Source organism: Peromyscus eremicus, chromosome 4 (genome assembly GCF_949786415.1).
Source record: "Peromyscus eremicus chromosome 4, PerEre_H2_v1, whole genome shotgun sequence".
Classification (NCBI taxonomy): domain Eukaryota; kingdom Metazoa; phylum Chordata; class Mammalia; order Rodentia; family Cricetidae; genus Peromyscus; species Peromyscus eremicus.
In genome coordinates this window covers 128,845,301-128,870,305 of record NC_081419.1, presented here as the reverse complement: position 1 = coordinate 128,870,305, position 25,005 = coordinate 128,845,301, and the positions used below count along the sequence as shown (strand labels likewise).

Here is a 25,005-nt window from a genome sequence, read left to right as displayed (position 1 = left end):
GCTCACTGTTGGCCTGCCAAGTCCCTCCTGGGTGACACCAGACTTGGCCCAAGTGCACTCCCCAACCTCTCTCTCTTCACCCAGAGCTCCTGCATCAGCTTCTCATACTGGAAGGAGACAGTGTCCATCTTGTTGGACCCAGACCGCCAGTCACCTTCTGCCCTGGTCAGCTACATTGAGGAGCCCTACATGGACATAGACAGAGACTTCACTGAGGAGTGACCTTGAGCCAGGCTTCAAGAAGCTGCTGGGCCAGGGCAAGTGTGGTGAGCATGAGTGCACATGCCACGCACTCTGCCTGTCCCCACCCCTCTCTTGCCTCCCCACTGCTCTGTCTACCCCAGGTCTTCAGGTATGGGCTCAGTGGAAGGAACATCCTAGAAGCTCTTGTCTCCTGGGTTTGAGGCCTGGGTCATTGGGGAGCCTGTTTCCTCACTGTCCCCAGGGTAAGGACAATAGCACCATGCCCACCCTTCCCTCGCAATCCTGGAGCCCTGGCCTGCCAGAGAAAGGGAACATGGGAAACTAGCTCTGTCTGAGCTTCTCCCATCAGCCCCTTGATGGAGAGGAAGATGCGGACCCCTGTGAGCCAAGCCTCCCTGGCCTCAGGGCCCAGGCAGAGGCTCCTGAGCCCTGGGCAGGGGTGGGTACCGGAGAATGCTGCCTTCCTTCCCCCAGGTCTGCCCATCTCTCCTCCCCCCCACCTCCCGTCTTCCTTTAACTGCTTCTGGTTCTCAGTGGCCACTGTGTTCATCCCAAAGGTTCCCAGAAGTGGGGGCCTTCTCTCTCCATCCCGTGGGGCGTGGAGTGCCTGTGCCTGCCTGAGCCCAGACACAGGAGCCCGGCTGAGAGCTTACCCTTGGCTCCTCCTGTGTTGCCAATTTATTAACAGCAAATAAACCAATTAAATGGAGACTATTAAAGAACTTTATTTTAAAGACTGATGTGGACTGACTTTGTCCCTAAGGTTGTCCCAGATCCCCTGACCCCATGAAATAAGGACGGTGGTGCTTGTGAAGACGTGGCGTTTATTCAGAGTTCCAGGGAGCAGGGGGTGGCCACAGACAGGCTACAGCAGACCGGCAGCGGGTAACCTCTTCAGAGCCTGGGGTGTCACTCCTTGTGCTGAGAGATGAGAAAGAGACTGAGCTACACCCGTGTCTGCCCAACTTCAGCACACCCAGCACAGAGGCCTCCTCACCTTGGGGCCCAGGGCATCCCTGGTCCTTGCCCGCAGCTTGTTAGCCTGGGTCTCGGCCATGTCTGCGCGCTCCTCGGCATCGTCCAGCTCGTGCTGGGCCTTGCGGTACTTAGCCAGGTTGGTGCTGGCCTGCTGCTCCTAGAGGCATAGGCAGGGCCTTGGTTCCCATTGGTAACAAATGGCTATCCTGCTCCCAGCCCAGAAAGCAGCTGGTTTCCCCCGTCCTCCCTCCACTCCTCCATCACCAGCCTTCCCCGTACTCAGACCCAGAGTGGAGACTGTCCTTTAAGAGGTACCCGTGTGTCCTTGCCCATAGGCCATCCCCAGGCCTGGACAGAGGAAGGAAACAGTTCAGTCTCTTGTAAAGCGATAAGTGACCCATGCTTTAGCCATAGAAGTCCCTGAGTTGAGAGGACACGGCTGTCACCCTGTCGTGCAGCGGCTGCAAGGCCTGCAGTTGAAAGTAGCTCACCACTGGCATCTGGAACAGTCCCAGATGCCTGGCCCCCAGTGTGCTCACCGCCTCCTCAAACTGACGCTTGTAGCTCTTGACCTTGCTCTGCAGCTTGTCCACCAGGTCCTGCATGCGAGCCAGGTTCTTCCTGTCCTCCTCCGTCTGGGCCAGCAAAGGGATCTTAGGGTTCGCCTGGACTGGGTTAGCTCCAGGGCCACTGGGATGGACCCTATCACCCACCTGGTATGCAAGCTCCTTGACCCGGCGCTCATGTTTGCGCACCCCCTTGAGGGCCTCAGCATGCTTCTTCTGCTCCGCATCAAGCTCCGCCTCCAGCTCCCGCACCTGTGGAGCAGTCAGACTGTTAGCTGAGCCGGGCCAGCCTCAGCCGTACAGGGCAAGGACTGGGAGGGCTGCACACACCTTGGCCTCCAGCTTCTGCACTTGCTTCTTCCCGCCCCGGAGCGCGGCCTGCTCGGCCTCCTCGAGGCGTGCCTGCAGCTCCCGCACCGTCTGTTCCAGTGTCTTCTTCATCCGTTCCAGATGTGCGCTGGTGTCCTGCTCCTTTTTCAGCTCCTCAGCCATCATAGCTGCCTACGGGGCGGGGGGGGGGGGGGTAACATGGTGGGGAGGGGGCAAAGGCAGCCCTTTGGGCTCTGTACCCACTCATCCCCAACCCTGGCCCAGCCTCACGTCAGTGATGGCCTTTTTGGCCTTCTCCTCGGCTTCCCGCCTCTCCTGCGCCGCCTCCTCCACCTCCCCACTCAGCTGGGCCAAGTCCCCCTCCAGCTTCTTTTTCTGATTCAGGAGGCCTGTGTTCTAAGGAGAGCAGAGACTCAGCTGGTCAGCAGGGCTCTGCTCACACACACACCCCCATCCTGGAGGACATCTTCGGCCCGTCCCCACCTGTGAATGCAGGAGATTGAGGCGCTCTGTGGCCTCCAGCAGCTCCTGCTCAGCCAGCCTCCGGCTGCGCTCACCCTGTTCCAGGGCAGCCCGCAGCTCTTCCAGCTCAGCAGCCAGCAGTGCAGCCCTGCGCTCCAGGGCCTGGCCCTGTTCGCGGAGCTCAGCAGCTAGCCGCTGCTCCTCATCCCGCCCCGCTTGTTCCTCCTTGAGCTGGGCCTGCAGCAGCCTGGTAGCTGCCTGTGCCTCCATGGCCTGGCGAGTGGCGTGGCCCAGCTGTAGCTCCAGGTCATTGAGGTCCCCCTCCATCTTCTTCTTGAGCCGCAGTGCTTCATTGCGGGCCCTAGTCTCTGCATCCAGGGAGGCCTGTAGGGACTCCACTGCTCGCTGGTGGTTGCGCCTGTGAGGGAGGCATAAAGGGCAGTCTTCGCATACAGGCATGGAGTAGGTCTGGCGTTCCCTGTGGCGTCATGCCCTAGGACCCATGGAGATGGAAAATCATTTGGGAAGCAAGTGAATTGTTTCCCTCTGTTTTAAAGCCCCTTGTGACTTGCCAAAAAAGAAAAAAAACAGTTAAGTTCATTCACTAGAGGCCAGGGGGACAGGGACTGAACTCTGGCCCTGAGCATCCTTTAGACTTGTGGAGGATCACCTCTGGAATGGGAGTACCCTACTCCTGTGGCAGGGGCAGACTAGCAGTTCCTGCCAATGTGCCACCATAGGCACAGCAAGACTGCTTTCCAGAGACCTCAGGTTGGTGCATTCCTCGTCCTTCTCCGCCAGCTTCCGGTCTACTTCTGCCTTGACCTGGGACAACTCCAGCTGGATCCGCAGAGTCTTCGTCTCTTCCAGCTCCAGTGCCCCCTGGGGATGTGGATCAGGCAGTGTCGGGTGAGGGGACTGGGCAGTTATCTGGGGACCAGTGAGGCTAGGGAGCCGTGGACCAGAGTCCACCCACCCTTGCGGCCAGCCCTGACCTCAGCCTCCTCCAGCGCGGCTTGCAGCTCGTTCTTCTCCCCTTCCAGCGCCTTCTTGGTTTTCTCCAGTTCCTGGATGCTCTTCCCACTGAGGCTGACCTGGTCTGTGAGGTCACTGATCTCCTCTGCGGGGTGAACAGAGCACAGAGGGAGGACTCACCCTCACATCTGCCCTGCCCCAGGTTACTTTCCTCACCCCGATTCCAAGGTGACCCTAAAGTGCTCTGGACCTCAGGTCCTACCCTGCAGATTCTTGTTCTCCCGCTTGAGTGTCTCCAGGGCCTCGAGCGCCTCCTCGTGGCTGTGCCGCAGCCGAAAGAGCTCGGTGCCCAGACCTCGGGCCTCCCTCTGTGCGGCCTCAAGTTCCCGCTGCATCTCCTCCTCCTGCCGCCTCCGCTCCTCCAGTGCCCGCTCCAAGTGCCGCTGCTTCTTATCGAGGGCAGCAGCGGCTGAGGTGGCCCGCTCCAGCTCCAAGGTCACATCCTCTGACTCTGTCTGCAGCCGCAGCTTGGCCTTCTCCAGGGAGGAGCATTTGGCGTTTGCAGCCTCTACACCTTCTTCTGCCTCCTGCAGCCGCAGGGCCAGCTTCTTCCTGGGCCACGCACCAGGCAGGGTGGACTAGCGAGCCTGGGGAAAGGACCCCCGAGTCCCCACCACCACATGCAGACAGGCCCACAGGCCTGACTCTCTCGTTGGCCATGGTCTAGACACCAGCCACTCACTTGGCCTCCTCCAGCTCCTCGGTCCTCTGGATGGCATCTGCCTCGTACTTGCTCCTCCACTGGGCCACCTCAGCATTGGCTTTGGACAGCAGCCTCTGCAGCTCAGCCTGAGCCTCCGACTCTTCCTCGTGCTGCTCTCGAAGGAGGTCGCAGTCGTGACGCAGAGCCTGCACTGCGTGAGCCAGTGCACCCTTGGCCTGCGGGGACACCAGTGGCCTCAGCATCAATCCAAGCGGGTGGCCGCAGGGCCCGCCCGTCTGCCCCGCACTTGGCGGGGCCAACGCACCTTGCTCTCCTCCTCCAGCTGTCGCCGCAGTTCCTCCAGACTCTGGGCTGCCGAGGTCTTCCCTCGGCTCAGCTGGCTGATCGTAGATTCTTTCTCTTCCAGCAGGCGGCCCAGCTCCCCTGCAGGTGAAGGGGCCGGCGCGCCAGTCAGTCGGTTGAGGGGACCACCTAAACCCTGCCTGGCACAGCCCAGCCAACCCGGGGCCTCACCGTTCTCCGTCTGTAACCGCCCCCGCTGGGTGCTGGCGTCCGCCAGCTGCCGCTGCAGTTCCTCCACCTTGATCTTGGCCTCGCTGAGCTGGTCCTCGTAGGTCCTGCACAGCTTCTCCGCACTGGCCTGGAACGTGGAGTCAGAGATCAAGACAAGTTTGTGCATCCGAGGGCAGGATCCAGGGGCTGCCGGTCAGAGATGGGGGCCTGAGATTGGGACCTGGAACACTAGGTATGAGACTAGGGATCAAAAGGAGACTGAGTTCCGGGTTCAGGGTCAGAGTTCCTAATGTGGGCCCAAACTGCGAGCCTCAGAACCCACACCAAGGTCAGTGAGTCAGGAATTAGGAACTAGATCTGGAATCTGCTGGGAACAGGTGTTAGGATTAGGTTGAAGGGGTGTGTGTGTGTAGGGGGGGTCTGAGTTGGGTGCTGGGGTTCAGGACAAGAACAGTGTAAAGGCAGATGTTAAGTCTGAACTCAGGAGTAAAGAGCTGGGGTCATACTTTTACTGGGTGGGAGGACTAAGGTTTGGATGTGAATGGGAACAATCTGGAGCCGGGGAATGAGGTTGAGCAGTCAGGGTTAGAGGTCAGGACTGGTGGGCAGCTGGGGCTTAGATGCCAGGTTAAACAAGCATTCAGGGGTCAGGAGGTCAATGCTGCTGTGGAGTACTGGCATCAGGTGGGCAGCGGACAAAGAGTCGGGTGAGCTGTGGAGTCAAAAGTGGTTTAGAGGCGGGAAGGAGGCAGACCTTGCCGCGGGCCAGAGTCTCCACGCTGGCCCCCAGGTCGTCCACCTCCATGCGCAGCTCACTCTTCTCCTTTTCCAGTTTCTGCCGGATCCGCTGCAGGCTGTCCACCTGCTCGCTCAGCTCTGCCGCACCGTCTGCCTGCTTCCGGCGCAGGGCAGCCACGGTGGCCTCGTGTCTCAGAACTGCCTCCTCCAGCTCCCGCCGCAGGCGGCCCAGCTCGGCCTCACGCTTGCGGCAGCCCTCGCGCTGCCCGGCTGAGGCTCCGCCAGCCTCCTCCAGCCTCTCACTGAGCTCCTCCAGCTCTCGGGCTGCCTCTGCTCGCTGCTTCTCCACGCGGGCCCGGGCTGCTCGCTCAGCCTCCAGCTCCTCCTCCAGCTCCTCTGCCCGCGCCTGGGGTAGATGGGACCAGCTTCATGAGCCTCTGACCGGGGCCTGGTCTACCCCGGGGCATTCCCCACGGCCACCGTGCACACCCCACGGCCACCGTGCACACCTGTAGCTCCTTGATCTTCTTCTGCAGCTGAACCCCCAGGAGCTGCTCGTCTTCCACCCGCAGGTTCAGCTGACTCAGCTCTGAATCCTTCCTGGGAGTACACGGTGGGATGAGCCCGCCCTGGCCCTAACTGCTACCCCCTTGTCTGCCTCCCTGAATCCCTAAGGAGCCTCAGTCGTCCCATCTGCTGTCCTCAGCCCTGGTCCAGAGAGGGCGGGACATGACACCTGCCCTGGTATTCTCCCCCACAGCAACAGAGCTGAGGGAATTCGGAGGGGAAGGAGAGCCCATCAGGCTCAGAGACCCTGGCCCACCCCACACCTACTTCTTCAGCTTCTCCTCCAGCTGGTGCTTGTCCTGGGTGGTGTCTGTCACCGTCTCCTGCGTCAGCTTCAGGTCCCCTTCGAGTTTGCGCTTGGCACGTTCGGTGTCCATGCGTAGCTTCTTCTCTTGCTCCAGGGAGCACTCCAGCTGTGGGGCAGTGGGGCTCAGCCCGGAGCAGGCCTGTGCCACCCTGACAGTCCCCCAAGGTCCTCCAACTCACATCCTCTACTTGCTGCTCCAGCCGGATCTTGGCCTTGGCCAGCGCACTCACACGGTCCTCCTCGGCCTGCAGGTCACCCAGAGCCTGCTGGTGAGCCTCCTGCAGGGCCTTCTTCTCCTTGGTCAGACGGACCACGGATTCATCCAGCGCTGCCATCTCCTCTGTCAGGTTCTTCACCTGTGCCGAGGCCCGAGTCACTGTGGGTCCATTCCTCCCCGCTGGCTGCTCTGAGCAGCCACCCCTTCCAGCTGCAGGATGCAGGCAGGCCACTGCACCGACCCTCGCCATTCCTGCCCCAGGGGTTCACCCCTTCCAGCTGCGGGATGAAGGCAGGCCACTGCGCTGACCCTCGCCATTCCTGCCCCAGGGGTTCATATCTCCTCAAGCTATGTAGAGGATTCATGTAAAGGCTCATAGCCAAGCATGGCGCCTGGCCCTGAGTAAGAGACATGTGGGTGGCAGCCATTTACAATATCAACAGGTATTCAGTGAGTTGTGTTCTGGTCTTGGCTTTATCTTCAGCCCCGTGAGAACCCAAATAGCCTTACTTTCCTCTCCCCTCTGACAGAGTCAATACATGTTGGCAACCATGGGTACCATGAGGTCTCTGTGACAGAGGGATTTGCAGTTCAGAGGAGTTGCCCCCTCCAGCAAGCTTGCAGTCCATGACAGACGATAATTGCTAGCATTTACTAAGCACCTACTGTGTGCAAGGCCCAGTAGTGTATACCTGGCAACGGCCAGTTACACACCAAATCCTCAGGCACCCTAATGAGATAAAGTGCTGGTACCCCGACTTGACAGATGAGAACACTGAGGCTCACAGGAGGCAGTCACCTGCCTCAGGCCACACAGCAGGGGCCCAGCAGAGCCAGAAGGGGACCCTGCAGCTGCCTAACCCTAAACTGGCCCCCAGCTCAGGCCCACCCCACACCTTATTCTCAGTGGCTTGTTTCTCCTTCTCAGCCTTGGACAGTGTCAACTCCAGGTCATCAATGTCCTTCTTGAGTTCTGTGCACTCATCCTCCAGCTTGCGCCTGCGGGCGGCCAGGTCAGCATTCACTTCCTCCTCATCTTCCAGGCGCTCATTCAGCTCCTTCACCTTCGCCTCGAGCTGCACCTTGGACTTGATCAGCAAGTGGCAGCGCTCCTCTGCATCCGCTAGGTTGTCCTGCTCCTGAGGGGCGGGGTGGGGGAGCCAGATTAAAGAGGAGCCCAACCCTGAGAAACAAAGGCCATTCGTCCTCACGAAAGCAACTCCAATGAGGCAAACGTTGGCAATTCAATTGGATAGATGAGGAGCTGAAGCACCCACACTCTGCTGGGCTCTGGAGACTATTGTAGGGGCCTCACCAGGACCTTGGACACAGGGACAGAAATGGCGCTGTTAAGGATCAACATTAGCCATAATGCAGGCATCCCACGAGGCCTAAGTGCTCTCGGAGAGAAGCCCCACAGTGCATTTGCTTGTTCGGAGCTGCCACCCCCTGAGGGCAGTGTGGATGGGTGGGCAGGCCAGGCCCTGCCCACCATGGAGCATCACCAAAGGCCATCCCAGGAGGAGACAGTGTTCTTTCACGTTTCCACACTGCCTATTGCATAACCTCCCTACTAGAAGGGGAGTTTTATAACCATCACGGCTGTGTCTTCCCTGGAACCATCTCCAGCATCAGCCTGGGGCTGGCATCCAAGCAACATCAAAACCTATGCTGAGGAGTTTCCAGACTTTGACCTCTGCCCTCTAGGTAGGACCCTGTTACCTGCCTCAGAGAGCCCTGTGTCCCTGAACCAGAGAAGGGAGCAGGGGTCTGTTTCAGGGGGATGGGGGATTGGGGAGCTGGGGCTCTCCTGCAGCTTTAGCTTTAGGACATGTGGATGGTCAAGGCCTACAGGCCTCATCTCCTGGTACTTCCAGGGTAGGAAGGCAGGTCAGAGTACCCAGAACCCTCCAGGGCTGCCCCGCCCACATCTGGTTAGAGGTTTTCATCGGAACACCTGGACTCTCTTGCCCTTGTCTCACTCACTGCCTGCAGCTGCAGGGCCAGGTCGTTCTTCTCCTGAGTGACACTGACGTGAGTCTCCTCCAGTTCCTGACGCTTGGCCTCAGCAGCAGCCAGTGCCCCGCGCAGCCCCCGCAGCTCGGCCCGCAGCGCTGCCAGCTCCTCCTCTGCCTGTGCCGAGCGCAGCAGTGGCTTCATCTTGAAGAAGAGCTTCATCCAGGACCAGTTCTTGACGGCATTGAAGGCCCGGATGTTCCACTGGATGGTAAACAGGGCATCCCTGGGAGAACACAGATCCTGTGAAGCTCTACCCCCTCAAGGTGCCCTGGCCTCTCTCTGTAGTCTTCCCAGCAGTCCTCTGGGGGAGTCTGGGGAGCAGCCGCAGATCCACCTCCAAGGCAGGGTCCATAACCTCCACATATCCGATAGGTGGCCTCTGCAGGTGTCTGGAGACAGCTAAGCTACCAGGCCCTGTGGTCAGACTGTTCGACTCCTCGGTTGAGCGGTACCCACCCGAGAGGGCTGCCTCTACCTTAACCAAGCAAGCGATAAATAAGACATGCAGTTCAAATCTGGGAAGCACTAAATGCTGTTACCCTCCCGGCCACACTCTGGACGCGCTCTCACCCCAACTTCTAAAACTATGTTATTTTTAGTGTGTGTGTGTGTGTGTGTGTGTGTGTGTGTGTGTGTGTGTGCTTGTGCACACACATGGAGGTCAGTTCTCTCTTTCCACTGTGTGGATCCTGGGGATTGAACTTAGCAGGAATGGCAGCAGGTGCCTTTCCCTACTGAGCATCTCTCTGGCTCTCACTCCAATTTTAAGGTGTAAAAACAGGTGTGACACAGAACCTCACCCCAACCAGCCATGGGGGACAACCTAGGCAGGGTGGCAGGGTGGGAGAGCCTTGCAGCCCTGGGGACAGTGGTCACACCTACACCCCCGTCCCTTCCCACCCTTCCTCCCCATCCCTCATCCCACGGCTACCTTCCTCCTAGCATGCGCTGGTACTCCAGGCGCATGAGGCGGCCCCGACTCCGGGCCTGCAGCAGCGTCAACACCTTAGCCAGGCGCTGGTCCCGGAGCTCTTCCAAGATGCCTAGAAGCCCAGCCTTGAAGAACACCTAAGGGCAGGGTGCAGCCGAGTGGGACCCCTGCCCAATGTGAGCGGGTGCACCCAGGTTCAGCCCTAACTCCAGTGCTCCCTAACCTTGGTGTGGCCAAACTGATACTGAGTGTGGTCGATGTCCAGGGAGCCCAGCAGCTTCTCTGTGGCCTTCCTGCTGTCCACAAAGGTGTCATCTGGAATGGCACTGGGGTTCAGGATGCGGTACCTAGGAGATCAGGGAGAAGCTGACATGGGGACCGGGACCGAGCACAGGCCATGAACGGGAAGCCAAGGAGCTGTAGCAAGAGAACTGTGACTGCCTGACCGCTCAGAGACGGCAGGGGGGAGTGTTGCCATACTGGGGGATATGGCACATTCTGTACAAACCTCAGCGCAGGGGCCAGGTGTGTGGCACACATCCAAGATCCCAGCACTTGGGAGGCAGAGGTGGATCTTTGAGGCCAGCCTGGTTACCTGGCCTGACCCTGTCTCAGAAATGGGCTTGATGGCTTCAAGTGCATTTTAGTGCGTTTGTAAATGGATGTGGTTTTTATAAAGGGCATGTGCGATTTTTATAGCTTCTTAAAGGCAAAAACAAAACAAAACATAGAAGTGGTATGCTATACCATATCACAAATTTAAGAAAAATTTGAGAGAATTCTATTTAAAAGGAGGAAGGATTCCTAGCATGTCCACTTACATGGACATATACACACATGTGTACAGGTGGGCTGTGGCCATGCTGTGAAGGACAAGTCCCAGAGACAGCCCAGGCCCCTTCACTAGGGGGAACTCACTAAATAAGGTGTGTGGGTCATTGGGCTACTGTATGTTTTCCAGACAATAAAAAAACAAACAAACGTGATATACTGGGTGTGATGACACACGTCTGTGCTCTCAGCATTCAGGATGCTGAGGCAGAAGGATTGAGAATTATTATTTAATTGTCTGTGTATGAGTGCTTTGCCTACATGTAGGTACTCATGGCGACCGGAGGAGGGTGCCAGAGCCCCGGGAGCTGGAGCCACACCCAGCTGGTTGTACGGTTTTAAGTCACCATGTGGGTGCTAGAAACTGAACCCAGGTCCTCTGCGAGAGCAGCAGGTGCTCTTAACCACTGAGCCATCTCTCCAGCCCAGGTTTAGTTTTAAACTTGTGTGCACAGGCACACATACACATGCCTGTGGAGGCCACATGACAGCCCCGGAGCTGTCCTCGTGAATGCAGGCTACCTCCTTTGAGACAGGGTCTCTATGTCGCTCAGTAAATCTGCTATCCAGTAGCTCAGACCTAAAACCCGGAAGTCACCGTAGGCTTATCCTTTCTTACTCTGTATCCAAGTAACTGGCAAAGCCTGCAGCCTCCACCTCAGTTTACCACAAGTTTATTTACTTCTCTCCCTAACCGCCTCCTGGGATGGAGCCTCCTCCTCAGGGACTAGAACCTCTCTTTGTCCTTCGGGCTGTAACTTGTCCCTCCCACTCCCCCAGGCTCCACCTCATCTAAGGGCAGGAGAAGGGAGCTGAGGGCAGCGCTGAAGCAGCCGCCACCCACCGCTGCCTGAAGTCTGCATACAGCAGCCTGTTGGGAAATCCTTGGCGACAGATCCGGATCCCCTCCAGGACCCCATTGCAGCGTAGTTGGTGTAGCACCAGGAAGGAATCCATGACCCCTGGAGTGTGTTGGGAGTGAAAGGAGGAGGTTAGGAACCTAAGGACAGGCCTTTAGGTCCCTACCCAGGCCTCTGAGACTGTGCAGACCCTGCAAGGTAAGAGCATCTCCAGTTCCCCCACCCTGGCCAGCCCAGGGACACCACCTGGAGTCTTGTTCTCGTTGGGGACGATGCAACGGACGAAGTGGGGCTGTGTGGCCCGTAGGTTGGTCATTAGCTTGTTGAGGTTCTCCTGGGAGTGGGGAGAGCAGGGAGAAGGCGTGGGAGGGGCAGAGAACCAGAATTGGATGCTGCAGTGGATAGGGACCAGTGGGGACTGAGCAGAGGGGCCCAAATGCACCTGCGCCTGTTCTTTATCTCTCGCTCCTTATGACACCCCATCCGCCACCAAGGTCTCCATCCCCTCCCAGGGCCGACTCCCAGGGCTGCCCCTCCCCCCAGCCCTGCCCAGGCAGCATGGGGGCAGGCAGCAGCACAGACTTGCTGTGATGTTCACGTAGAGAGGAGCTAAACATCACTGCAAGTCTTAACAGCTGCCCACCCAAGACACAGGGATGCGGCAGGAAGCGGAGGGCGCTCCAGGCTCAGAGGGTCAGGGCTGCTGGGGCCCTGTCTGCACCTCACCTTGTGAAGCTGGGACACCGTCTGAAATGATGCTGCCTTCTTACGCTTCTCTTTCACCCCAGACTTGGGGGGCTCAGCTAGTAAAGATACGAGAACCGATCATGCCAGGGAATGCCACTCTGTGGACCCACGGGAATGACCAGAGTGTCCCTCGGTACTCACTGGAGCAAGAGCCTGTGTAGTTCTCATAGAGGGTGGCCAAGAGTCTGTTCTGTGACTTCTGGAAGATGGGGACCACTGTCTCATTGAGGGGGTCCTTGTTCTTCTCCAGCCAGCCCACGATGCTATACGGGACCTACAGAGACAAGTGTTGACCCAAGGTCGTGATCCCAAGAAGGAAGGGAGGACAGTAGTTGAGTGTAGAGTTCCAGTGGGCACCTACCACGCCTGCATAGTGGACCACCTCGAAGTGAGCCTGATACTTGCGTTTCTTGTCTGGGCGAGGCTGCTGGAAGTTAGGTGACTTCCCAGAGTGATTGTCGTAGAGCTTGGCCCTGAAGCTTGCATCTGAAGCCTTGGGGAACATGCACTCCTCCTCCAGGATGGACAGAATGCCCAGAGGCTGGGGACAAGGAGCAAGATTGAAGGGCCAGACCATGCTGGCTGGGCTCTTAGACTCTCGTTCTCCAGACTAGCTCCCTCCAGGAGCTGTTTCAGATCCATAACCCAGCCATCTGCAGGAGGGCCAGGGACGAGCCCCATCCCCAGGAGCCCACCTTCTAGGAGAGAAGGGTTTGTGGCTTGACTTTCAGTCCCCTTCTTTGCCTATGTGTGCAGACCAGACTGGCATCTCTGTGTTCTATTAACTAACATCCATGGCTCACTTGTACACATTAGGTTTTGGTTGTGGTTTGGTTTTTAAGGCCAACTAACTCTGCATTTTGGTTCCCACACTCAATAGAAATAGGGATCTTGCATTTTACTAAACCTATGTTTTTAAAAATAAGCATTTGTTTATTTATGTGTGTATGTGTGTGCCTGCAAGAGTTTATGTGCCCACGGAGGCCAGAGGGAACTGGATCCCTTGGGACTTGAGTTACAGGCAGCTATGAGTTGCCTTATGTGGGTGGCAGGAATTGACAAGATCTTCTGCAAGAGAAGCACACGCTCTTTGTTTGCTTTTCGAGACAGGGTTTCTCTGTGTAGCTTTGGAGCTTGTCCTGGAACTCCCTCTGTAGACCAGGCTGGCCTCGAACTCACAGAGATCCACCTGCCTCTGCCTCCCGAGTGCTGGGATCAAAGGCGTGCACTGCCACCACCACCAGGTGAAGCAAGGGCTCTTAACCACTGAGCCATCTCTCCAGCCCCACACCTTCATTTCTTTTTTTTTGTTTTTGTTTTTTTTGTTTTGTTTTGTTTTGTTTTGTTTTGTTTTGTTTTGTTTTTCGAGACAGGGTTTCTCTGTGTAGCTTTGCGCCTTTCCTGGAACTCACTTGGTAGTCCAGGCTGGCCTCGAACTCAGAGATCCGCCTGGCTCTGCCTCCCAAGTGCTGGGATTAAAGGCGTGCGCCACCACCGCCCGGCCACACCTTCATTTTTTAACCAAATGGGAAAATGATTTCACTTCAATACTTATTTAATCGAAGGAAAAAAAAAGAAAAAATAATAAAAAGACCAACCATCTAAATGCCCAACAGCCAGAAACTCTCTGAGTCACCTGCTGCATGGCCTATCTGGTTTCTTCACGGCATTGAAAATGCATGTTCAGAGGAAAAACATACTATACACTGGGGCCATGTCCATAAAGAACATAATATGTGCTGAGCTGGCAAGATGGTTCAGTGGGTAAAGACAAATGTCACCAAGCCTGATAACCTGAGTTTGATCCCCAGGACCCATGTGGTGGAGGAGAAAAATGACTCCTAAGCTGTCCTCTGACTGCTCTCCCACACATGCACGCCATGGCATAAGCTTACCAACACAAATATATGAAGCAAATAAATACATGTAATGATAGAAAAGAACCACACATGCCCTGGGCAAAACGTCTGGAGTGACCGAGCTCAAGGCTATGGCACAGGCTGTGGGAGGCTCAAAGGGAATTTTCCCCCTTTGTTTCCAATGTTGCCAATTCATCTTTCCCTTTGTGCAGTGGGGAAACATATACAATGTATTCCAATCCGATAAACAGGAGACTCTGCTCAGGTCCGTTCTGCACCAGGCCTGGTGGATGGCAGGGCTGCCTACAACAATGGAGTTTTACCATCCCTACCTCACGTATGACACTATTCACCTCTACCCTCATGTTCCTATTTACACCTATGTGCACAGCCACGCAACCCTATTCACACTCATGCACACACACACACACTTGGAGCACAACCACACGCTGATACACAGCTGATATGCGCACACGCACTCAGGCAGGGTCCCCACCCCAGGCCTGACCTTCTCGATGAGGTCGATGCAAGGCTGCAGGTCCAGGCCGAAGTCGATGAAGACCCAGTCGATGCCCTCCCGCTTGTACTCCTCCTGCTCCAGCACGAACATGTGCTGGTTGAAGAACTGCTGTAGCTTCTCGTTGGTGAAGTTGATGCACAGCTGCTCGAAGCTGTTGAACTACCAGGGGCAGTGCCACAGTCAGCAGGCTCCTTGTGGATGGGCACGGGGGCCCGTGGGGAAGCAGGGAAGCGGTCCCCCATACCCACCCACCCATCAGCCTCTGCCTCAGAGCAATGCCTGTGGCCGAGAGCTGTTCTCACCTCAAAGATCTCAAAGCCGGCGATGTCCAGGACCCCAATGAAGAACTGTCGGGGCAGCTTTGTGTCCAGGGTCTGATTGATCCGAGACACCAGCCACCGGAACAGCCGGTCGTAGGTAGCCTTGGCCAGGGCCCCCACAGCAAATACCACCTGTGGATGCAGGAAGGCAGGATTGGGACCTGGCAAGAAAGGGATCCTGCCTCAGCTGTCCCTGGGTGAGCCTTAGTCTACAGGCATCTCACCTGCTCCACACTCTGGCCCTTGGTCACATACTCATTCCCCACACGAACCCGGGGGTGCAGAAGGCCTTTGAGGAGGTCTCCACTGCTGACCCCCATCAGGTAGGCAGCCTTGTCAGCGCCTGGCAGGGAACATGGCTTAGACAAGGGAAGTCAACAATATGGGCACTTTGGGGTGGGGTTAGAAGAGGAAGATTGGGAGGAATCAGGGCCTGCATATTGCCACCCTCAGGAGGGTCTAGAGTTCAGACAGGAACAGAGAACACTGAGGTCAAAGGTTACGGACAAGGATTGATGGTCATGTACAGGACAAGGTGTCCGGGGTAAAGGCCAGGGATTAGAGGTCCTCACTCTCGGTGCCGTCTGCCTCAGCCTGTTCCTCTCTCTGCTTCTGTTTGAACTTCATGTTGCCAAAGTGCAGGAGGGCACCCACAATCTTGTAGCAGGCACACTTCTCATCCACACTGAAGCCCAGGATATCCATTGCGTGCTGAGGTGGGACAAACAAACAAGGTTCCGAAAAGTGTGGATCCTTGAGAGTCTAGCCAAGCACCGCCACACCAGTCATATTTCCTGGTATCTACCCAGCGCGTAGGTTCACACACACGCACGCACGCACGCACGCACGCACGCACGCACGCACACGCGCACATACCATGGGAACCCAGCTTGGCACCGCCTCCCACTCCCCACCCTCCACCGAGCATACATCAGTGGCGATCAGTTCTTCTCCATCATCCATGTTGTCCACGGTGGTGACCCCCTGGCTGCAGAAGTGGTAGTCATAGGGGTTCATAGACAGAAGCAGCATGTCTGTGGACAAGATGCCCCAAAGGTGAGTCAGGCGGAGTAGTCATAGGCTGCCTTCCCTCTCCATCCCATCTGGAGACCCTGGGGAGTCTGTCAGCAAGTCTAGATTCTCTCCCAGGACTTCTCTGGAACCTGAGCTTCTGATCCTTAGTATCCATACACGTGACTTTTGAATTCTTTTTATCATTTATTTTTATTTACTTAGTCTTATGAGATAGGTTCTATGTAGCCCAAGCTGTCCATAAACTTAAGATCCTCCCATCTCAGCTTCTGAGTACAGGAATTACAGGCATGTCTGCCTGGCTGCTTCTTTTTCATAGGTTTTTTTTTTTTGTGTGTGTGTGTGTGTGTGTGTGTGTGTGTGTAGTGGGGGGTGCAGGGGAGACTGGGGATGGAATGCAGGACTCTGTATCTCCTGGACAAGTGCTTCCTACCACTGAGTTATACTCGGCTCTTTCAAATTTTTATTTTATTTATTTACATATTTATTTTGTTTTGTTGAGACAAGGTCTCCCTACATATCTTTGGCTGGACTAGAACTTACTCTATAGACGAGGCTAGCTTCAAACTCAAAGAGATCCATCTACCTCTGCTTCCTGAGTGCTGGGATTAAAGTTGGGCATCACCAAGCCCAGCCCCTTCCTTTTGGTTTTTTAAAGTTCATGTGTGTGTCCGGGCGTGTGTTCTTTACGGTTCTCTGGAGAATGAACCTCAGTCCATAAATCTCACTCATCCTTTGACCCCTGTTCACAGCCAGCCCTCTAGCCCAGATCCTGAGGTGGGTACCGGGACAAAGGGAGGACCAGGTTTTGCCTTCAAAGGGTTGGAAAAGCCAAAGTGGATATAGATTACCACTGGATTCCCTTGGTACTGGGTGGGGGCTCTCGTCTCAGGATGGCAGGAGCAGCTGCTGCCATCTTGGCAGTACAATGGTGTTAAGAAGCCTGTTTCCTACCGCAGGAACACCCACACCCTTATCTACAGCCCCCTGCCACACACACTACCACCACCACTGTCACCCCTCAGTAACAACTATGACCAAAGTAACTTTTACAAAGAGGGCTCAGTGGTAATAAGAAGCAGCAGGAAGAATCGGGGAGGGGGTACAGACGGGCTGTGAGCCTCCAGGAGAGTGGAGATATCCCACACCTCTGCCTAGAGGATGAACAGCCATCCCAGGGCCTGGCCTGATGGGGGCCAGGCAGTCTCTTTGGGTTTTGATTCCCCATCCTGGCCCTCACCCTGCAGCTCTGGCTTCTTCCCCGAGAGGATCTGGTAGTAGACATGGTAACCACGCTCACCGGGCAGCTGGAAGATCACTCGAGACTTTTCCAAGAGATCTGCAGAAAAGGAGTGCCGGCCTGCTAGCTCCTTACCTCCCCAGACAAAGACACCAGAGCCGTACAGGGATGGGAGGCAGCAGCCACAGGGGCAGGGGATGTGTGGAGGTGCCTGTGTCTGTGCCCGGGTCAACACACACAGTATCTGTGTCACCGTATGGGACTCGGGTCTGCCTCTGTGGGAGTTTCTGGTGTCCTCTTCCATCACTTTCAACCTTGTATATGGAGGCAGAAGTCTCTCAATTGAACCCAGAGCTCATCAATGAAGCCCTTACTATCCAGCTTCTCTATGACTCCCTCCTCTGCCTCCCCAGGGCTGGGATTACAAGTGGCTTCCACACCCACTCAGCATGTACATGGGTGCTGGGGACTGAACGCTGGTCCTTGTACTTGCACAGTAAAGTACTTTACACGTGAGGCTTCTCCCTGACTCCCTAGAGAAGGTTCTGAAGCAGGGACAGCATACGATCAGCTTCGGAAGAGGAGGGACCAGGAGGCCAATAGGATGGACGAGAAGGACTCAAGTGGGAACTGGCTGGGGATGGAGAGCAATGGCCAGAGCAGACGGAAGCCGAAGGATTTGTTCAGTTCAGCCTCTGTCCCTGCTCCCGCGCCTGCCCCGCGCTCCCGGACTCACAGCTGTCAATGTCTGCAGAGGCCAGCTTCCCAGAGGGACCGAAGTGGATGCGGATGAACTTGCCCTACAGCAGAAGGACCACGCCACCCTCAGTCCTGCTGTTTCCCACCACCAGGGCCCCCCTGGCTACCGACCCTTCTCCACCCCCAGCCACACAATGCCCCGCTGTGCCCACTCACAAAGCGGGAAGAGTTGTCATTCCGCAGGGTCTTGGCGTTGCCAAAAGCCTCCATGGCAGGGTTGGCCTCGATGATTTGATCCTCAAGGGTGCCCTGGTGGCAGAGGAAGGAGGGGTCAGGGCCTCCCATGGAATCTCTGGTTGTAAGGAGAGGTGGGCATCCCCAGGACCCCATAAATGTTGTCTGCCCCGCAGCTGGCCTATACTTACCCCAGTCTTTGTTGCCAGAAATTGCTGGAAGGAGAAGGAAGATGTCAGAGGGTGTGAGGTCTCTCCGGAAGGGGTGGGGCATCGGGACAGCAGTCAGTGGGATAATGTTGTTAGTCACCCAGATATTTAGTAATGGTAAGCATCACATCCTGCCCTCCCCTTACTCTGTACACCTAGCTTTCCTGGGGCGGATAACTGAGAAGTGCTAGGCGGGGAAGCACACTTAGTCTTGAGGGCTTGAGACAGGGCGGCACGGGTCTCCTGTGCACTAAGGTCTAACCTGTCTCTCGATTCTCAGGAATCTCTTCATTGTCCATATCCACACAAGGGCCTGACTAGAGTCTTCTCTCCCTTAGAGGCCTGTCAAGGCCTCTCCTCCTCTGAGACAACGTCCCTGATCTCTGAGATAGCAGAGACTTCTCCCAACTCCAAACCTTCCCACCCTAACCTCCCTGGCAGCCCCTTTACATGTGTTCTGTGCTTTGTTGTGTGTGTCTGTGTGTCTTCAGTGCTGTGTGCAGACTAACAGACAAAGGGGCCCTGCCGCTGCAAATGATTAGCTCTGTCAGAGCAAGGAGCTGATCGGCTCAAGGCCGCACAGTGAGTCTATGTCCTGGGGGTCACCTCAAGCATCCTGCCTCCTGTGATGCCCTTCTGTGTCTCACCCAGAGGGACACAGAGCCCAGAGGCCACACTCCCTCGTCCCCTGCTCACTTTATTCTTCCTCCATTTTCATGTCCCCTCCCCGCTTCTACCCTAATGCCAAGAGCCTGAGAAGAAAGAGAGGAACAGGTTGTGGGATGACATGTCACCAGGGACTCTGTGGTCACTCATTCACTTATTGACCTCCAGGGAGCCCACGACTTAAAAGTGCCCCGGACACACTGCTGGGAAGAGGGAGGAAAGACACCTGACCTCCCTGTCCAGTTCACACCCACTGCTTTTGTTCAGGACTTCCTGGCTAGTTTAGCCACATCTGAGCCCAAGGGGAGGGGTTAGTACAGGCTTTAAGTCACCAATTCCCGTGGGTGGCTTCTGTCCTCTCTCTGAGCTGCCCCTCTGCCCTGACCCCAGGATCAGAGCCCCTCCCTATGCAGGTACTCCCCTGCCCCAGCCTTCCAGCTGTGTTCCTGTCAGCTTTAGCCCCGTCATCTTTTCCTGTTACAGGGGTCACCCCACTTTTCTGCAGTATCCTCAAAGGTCTTTTGGGGTTTGGAAAAACATGGCAGGAAAGGAAGGGGAGAAAGAATATCAAAAAGTCAACAAAAACAACAATGGGTGCAACCAAAAACCAAACCAAAAACCAAACCAAAAACCAAACCAAAACCCAAAAACCAAGACAATCAAATGAGGAAAAGGGGAAGGGGGGGACAACAAAAAAAGAAAAGAAAAAACAAAAAAAAAAGAAGAAAGAAAGAAAATACAGCAAGAAGAAAAAAATAAGAAGAAAAAGAAAGCCGCCCCAGAATAAAGCAAGGCTCAACAGGGCCGGGAGTGGGGGTTGCTCAGAGAAAACCTGGGTCCAGAAAGAGAAGACAGTGCACATCTGTGTCGGCACGTGGGGGGTCTGTGGAAGCCACAGAGCTGTCAACAGCTGGCCTGTGGGCCAGAGATAGGATAGTTCACTTAAAAACAACAAAAGCCCCATGTCTCCACCGTTTTAAGAAATTTTGAGCCAGGCAGTGGCGGGGCATGTCTTTAGTCCCAGCACTTGGGAGGCAGAGGCAGGTGGATCACTGTGAGTTTGAGGCCAGCCAGGACTGCTACACAGAGAAACTCTGTCATAAAAAAAAAAAAAAAAAAAAAGAAAGAGAGAAAGAAAGAAAGAAATTTCAAAACATCTTAAAACCAGAGCTCCAGAGCCCACAGCTCTGGGTAGTCAGCATCTGTGGATAAGCCCGCTCCTCTCCTTGGCAGCAGGTAACAGTGTCTTTGATGTGCATATGGTCCAAGAAAACAGGCCCTTCCAGGTAAAAGCAGCCCACTTGGTAAACTCTTCAAAACCGTGAAGGTCACATGGAAAAGTCACACCCACACAAAACATCTGGGAGCAGTGATGTCGCTCCCGTCTGTGTAGCCGAGGCCTGGCTCAGGCCTAACACAGTAAAGGAGGTGGCCACAGGTTTTTCTGGTCAAGCCTTGCTCAAGCCAGAGTCTCTCACCGAGGTAGGAGGCTCAGGCAGGGCTGGGGGTTCTGGGAGGTCGCAATTTTAAAAAGAAAGAAAAGAAAACCAGCGAGAAGCAGTGGGGATTGGTGCCCAAGTGGGCAAGTCTTACTGCCTTCTTGCCCGGCCCGTCTCCCAGGGCAGCGACGATGGCAAAGTACTGAATGACCCGCTTGGTGTTAACCGTCTTACCGGCCCCCGACTCTCCGCTTGGACAACACAAACATGAGTCACCAGTGCCCATTGGTCTAATCCCCCCAGATCCCAAACCCCAGCCCTCCTCTCCCATTTCTGTTCCCAACTCAGTATCCCCAGATTCCAACTCCCGGGTACAGACCACTCTGTGAGATGGTGGACCACTACCTCCTGAGCACTAACTTAACTCCTGGTGCCACTCCAGGTACCCCGCCTCCATCAGCAGACCCCACAGAGCGGACCACGATCATTTTATGGATATGGAAAGGAACCTCAGAAATTCTGGGCCTGCCTCTGCCCTGTGCATGGTTCACATCCAAACACACTGCTGTTCTTTTGTGAGGCAGGTTAGAGTGTTCTGTTCTGACTGGTGAGGTTCAGGGGCCCAAAGGCACACAGCAAGAAATGGAAATGTGAGCGCCCGAATCCAGCTCTGTCTGGTTTCAGAGTGATGAAACTTGCAGACTAAAGGTTTCGTGTGTTTGTGTTTGTGTTTATGTTTGTGTGTGTGTGTGTGTGTGTGTGTGTGTGTGTGTGTGTGTGTGTGTATGTTTGCATGTATTGGCCTGACGGGATAGGAACCCGATTCATCAGAAGCGGACCACGTTCCCATGAAGTCGAAGGAAGGATGAGGGCTGAGGTAGAGAGGAGGAGATGCTGGGCAGAGTAGGGAAGAAGAACTAGAGAGCAGCACCTCCAGCGAAGGCAGGTGGGAGATTCTGGCTCTGGGGAGAGACAGCAGGGGCTTGGGGCCACTGCCCTGTTTGAATACCTGCTTTCTATCCCCCCACCCATAAATGGAGAGGGGAGGACATTGGCTCCAGGAGGTAAAGGCCTACCCTAAGAACTTGGAATCTAACCCTGAGAAATAGCTTTGATTCACCACCACCACCACCGCCGCCGCCACCACCACCACCACCACCACCACCAGCAGCATCACCAGCACCAGCACCTCCTCCTCCTCCCCTTCCTCCTCTTCCTCCTCCTCCTCCTTCACCACCACCACCACCAAATGGCTAGTACTTGCCACTCCATGCCCAGAGCCCCACTCACGTGATCAGCATAGACTGGTTCTCTCTGTCTAGAGGAAAGGGGGGAGAGGTATGGGTGTCAGCCAGGGTGAGGGACTAACCGTAGGTGGATCTCTTGGGTCATCTACGGCACAGAGACAGTTGCCGCCACCCGAAGTCCCAGTGGGAAAGACCAAGCAGGACTTCCAGACTCAAGAGGCAGAATAGCTAGGGTAGAGCTAGGGCAGTGCCAAAGGGAAGGGAAGGGAGTCCTAACCAGAGGCCACCCTGGAGCTGAGGGGTGGAGAGGGAGCGCCTCTTACTGCGGAGCATGTCGTTGTAGGCATTGTCTGCCACCGCATATATATGAGGCGGGGCCTCTGAGCGCCGCTTGCCCTTGTAGGCAGCCACCACAGAGGCTGTGTAGACCGGGAGCCACTTGTACGGGTTAATGGTGACACAGAAGAGGCCGGAGTATGTCTGAGGAGAAGGAGTTCACAGACGGAGTTTTAGAGAGAGGGAAGGGGGATGTCCAAGTTTCCATTCCCCCGCCTCACCGTAACCCCTGCTATATTCAAGAAGCCTCCTGATACACGCCATGCACAGCCCTCTTCCTCCTGTTCCAGCTCGAGCCCCATGTAATGACCGACCCCACTGTCCTTTGCTGAACCTTCAGCGGTGACAAGCAGGCCGCTACATCTCAGGCCCCACCCACAGCCTTGGCCCTGACTCCAAGACCCTAGACATCACCAAGTCATTGCTCTAGGCTGGCCTCTCGTCCACCCAGGGTTGTGCCTCTAACCCTCCCCTCTGCCACTTACACAGTTCTGCTCCTTCAGCCCCACAGCCCCCTTCCAGCCCTGTTCTAGTCCAGTTCGCCAGACCCCATTCCTTCTGAGCCCTGGTTCTTCCCTTAGCCCCGCCCCACTAGTAGCCCCACCCCATTAGTGGCCCCATCCCCCTCAGTGGCCCCGCCCACAGCTGCCCGGGCCTCACATAGATCATCCAGCGGGCGTATCTCTGGCGCAGGTTGTGCAGCACCGCAGCCTCGTTGAGGTGTGTCATCATGGCCATGTCCTCCAGTAAGTCGAAGCGGGGTGGGTTCATGGGTTGCATCTCCGTTTCGCGCACTGTCAGCACCTTCCAAGGAGATGTGTCATATAGTGAGGGCTAGAGATGCGCCAACTGACCTTTCGCTCTCCTACCCACATACTGTCATGCCCCCCCACCCTGCTTCATTCACTCTGCTGATCCAGGCAGTCAGGAGATGCACCCTGGGTCAGGCGGGCTAATCTCAAGGGAGAGGGTGCTCAACCTTCTGGTCTTTGGTCTCCACGGTGACTTTGCCTCCAGCAGCTTCAGTCTTGACCTCGGCCTCAACATAGGCATCCTGTTCATCAGGCACCCAGACCCGTTTCTTGCCTAGGTTGCAGAAAGATCGGACTTTGAGAGGGCCTCCAAGTGTCCAGTGAGGTTCCTACACTGTGAACATAAGCAATGCCCCCCCCCCCCCATTCCCCACCAGGAGCCCTTCTGCCAGGGCATAGGAGTTCCAGTGAGGACTCATCCAAACCCAGGGCAGAGCTGGGAAGGTCCCTAAAGATCACACATGAGCTGATCAGGATAACAGTCTACACTGCACACCTGGGCTCAGCTCCCTGCCACCTGGGAAGCCTTCATTCTCTCTGGGCCTGTTTCCTCAAACGCAAAGGCCATGAGGCCAGCTGAAGTCCCAGGTGGAGGAGCCCTTCAGTATCGGGCTCCTAACGTTCAGGTGGCTTGTACCTTCCCTATCTCACTGAACACTTGGGGCTCTCCTGTGTCCTATACTCTTTCCTGACTGGTCAGCTCACCCCAGAGCTTCTGAGAGCCCAGATTTTTTATGATGGTAAAAATGTGGACTCATGCAGACAGCAAGTTCTGTTCCCTGACCTCCCAGTTGCTAGCCATGTGCCTTGGTCAGAACTATTCATACAACAAGACTCCAACCCAGGCTCCTGCATTTTGTTTTGTTCTTTAATGCATTAAAAAAAAATTTTAATGCCCTAAGGAAATCCTCAACTCTGCATGCTAAAATTTTAAACAAAGGAAAACAATTAAAATGACAATAGAAGAATGTCAAATCAAGCATGAGACACCTCTCCTTTCCTTTGAGGCAGGTTCTCACTATGTAGCTCTGGCTGGCCTCCAAATCACCAAGATCTGCCTACCTCTGCCTCCTGAGTGCTGATAGTAGAGATGTGTGCCGCCACCACGCCCAGCTAAGCGCTATCCCTTTTGAACATAGAGCTATGTACAGCTCCAGATGTGCCATAACACTGAGTCTGGCTCTACTTTGGTTCCCACCTGCCCAGATTATTGAGAGGATACACAGGAAGTCATCAGCTCTGGGCCTGGCACACAGTAAGCCCTAGACACACACTGCCTATGTTATTATTGTACTATGAGCCAATCCAGTCATAAATAGTAGTCTTTATTCCTGTCCCTAATAAACAGAGGCTTTGGCTCCATGGAAAACACTAAAAATAAGCTCAGCACAGGTTTTGTGGACATGGAGGCCACCTGCACACATCAGTCTCATCTCAGAGGCCCAGGTCCAGCCTGAGTCTTCATGGAGACTTTAAGAGCAAGGTGACATTATCCCATTTTACAGAGGGACAAACCAAGCCTTGCCTGTAGCCACACAATCTTATTCACGTGGTCCCTGCGATTTTTAGCCTCTGGCACCCAGAACCTGAGAGAAAGTCCCAGGTACCAGGCCATAGTGCCTCTGTAGTATCAAGGAGAATGGTAGCCCTCCCTCTTCACTCCTAGTCTGAGTCCTTTGGGCTTCTCCATGGCTGGGCCCCTCTCTGCTCTCACTTACCATCCCATGGGACAGTGTGCACCTTCATCAATTCCTGGTAGCCCTGGCGGAGATAGCAGGCAGATTCTCCAAGTTCGCTCACATCCATCATGGTGGTGAGAGGGGGAGGAGGTGGCCTGAAGATCTGGGTGGTGATTCAAGGTAGTCCTAGGCAGCAGGCACTGGAAGATGGCAATGGCAGGAAACTCGGGGACTGGGTTGCACACTGGCGTATGACCCTCTAACCCACAAGGACTGACAGTGGGTCTCCCTGCCTGTAAACACACAACTCCAAACATAAGAGCATCCTCTGCTACAGGTACTGAGGACCTGGGCCCACCAATGGACTCTCTCCTACCTTCCCTCCAGCTCCAAACCCAGCCCTGATCACCCACCCCAGCCCTGATCACCTACCCCAGCCCTGATCACCCACCCCAGCCCTGATCACCCACCCCAGCCCTGATCACCTACCCCAGCCCTGATCACCCATCCCAGCCCTGATCACCCATCCCAGCCCTGATCACCCACCCCAGCCCTGATCACCTACCCCAGCCCTGATCACCTACCCCAGCCCTGACCACCCACCCCAGCCCTGATCACCCACCCCAGCCCTGATCACCCACCCCAGCCCTGATCACCCATCCCAGCCCTGATCACCCACCCCAGCCCTGATCACCCACCTTGGCACCACAGTGAGGGCAGGGAGCTGTGCTACCCCTTTTATTG

At 55.7% G+C, this 25,005-nt stretch overlaps 2 protein-coding genes across 3 annotated transcripts in view; one reads left to right on the top strand and one right to left on the bottom strand.

The window, feature by feature from the left end:
- The window catches only part of Trpc4ap (transient receptor potential cation channel subfamily C member 4 associated protein), a 75,090-nt gene extending 74,152 nt beyond the window's left edge, over positions 1 to 938 (top strand). For both annotated transcript variants that reach the window (XM_059261727.1, XM_059261728.1), the window contains exon 19: positions 85 to 938. In XM_059261727.1, coding sequence (XP_059117710.1) covers positions 85 to 222 — 138 coding nt within the window. In that variant the 3' untranslated portion in view covers positions 223 to 938. The remainder of the gene's footprint in view (positions 1 to 84) is intronic.
- Positions 413 to 24,391, bottom strand: Myh7b (myosin heavy chain 7B). The gene is made up of 41 exons (XM_059258968.1): positions 24,301 to 24,391; positions 22,750 to 22,856; positions 22,431 to 22,574; positions 21,758 to 21,914; positions 21,478 to 21,505; positions 20,342 to 20,438; positions 18,065 to 18,088; positions 17,856 to 17,948; positions 17,677 to 17,740; positions 16,941 to 17,039; positions 15,599 to 15,702; positions 15,241 to 15,379; positions 14,893 to 15,011; positions 14,651 to 14,800; positions 14,337 to 14,507; positions 12,331 to 12,510; positions 12,111 to 12,243; positions 11,949 to 12,025; positions 11,469 to 11,556; positions 11,207 to 11,324; positions 9,755 to 9,878; positions 9,532 to 9,668; positions 8,568 to 8,823; positions 7,478 to 7,720; positions 6,544 to 6,720; positions 6,325 to 6,470; positions 6,000 to 6,090; positions 5,507 to 5,896; positions 4,753 to 4,879; positions 4,544 to 4,662; positions 4,258 to 4,454; positions 3,778 to 4,127; positions 3,536 to 3,660; positions 3,307 to 3,422; positions 2,562 to 2,958; positions 2,349 to 2,474; positions 2,079 to 2,249; positions 1,896 to 2,000; positions 1,722 to 1,817; positions 1,202 to 1,339; positions 413 to 499 (listed from the first exon to the last, which is right to left on the bottom strand). Exons 1-41 carry the CDS (start codon positions 24,389 to 24,391, stop codon positions 413 to 415), a joined length of 5,901 nt encoding a protein of 1,966 aa, XP_059114951.1.
- Between the last annotated feature and the right edge of the window lie 614 nt (positions 24,392 to 25,005).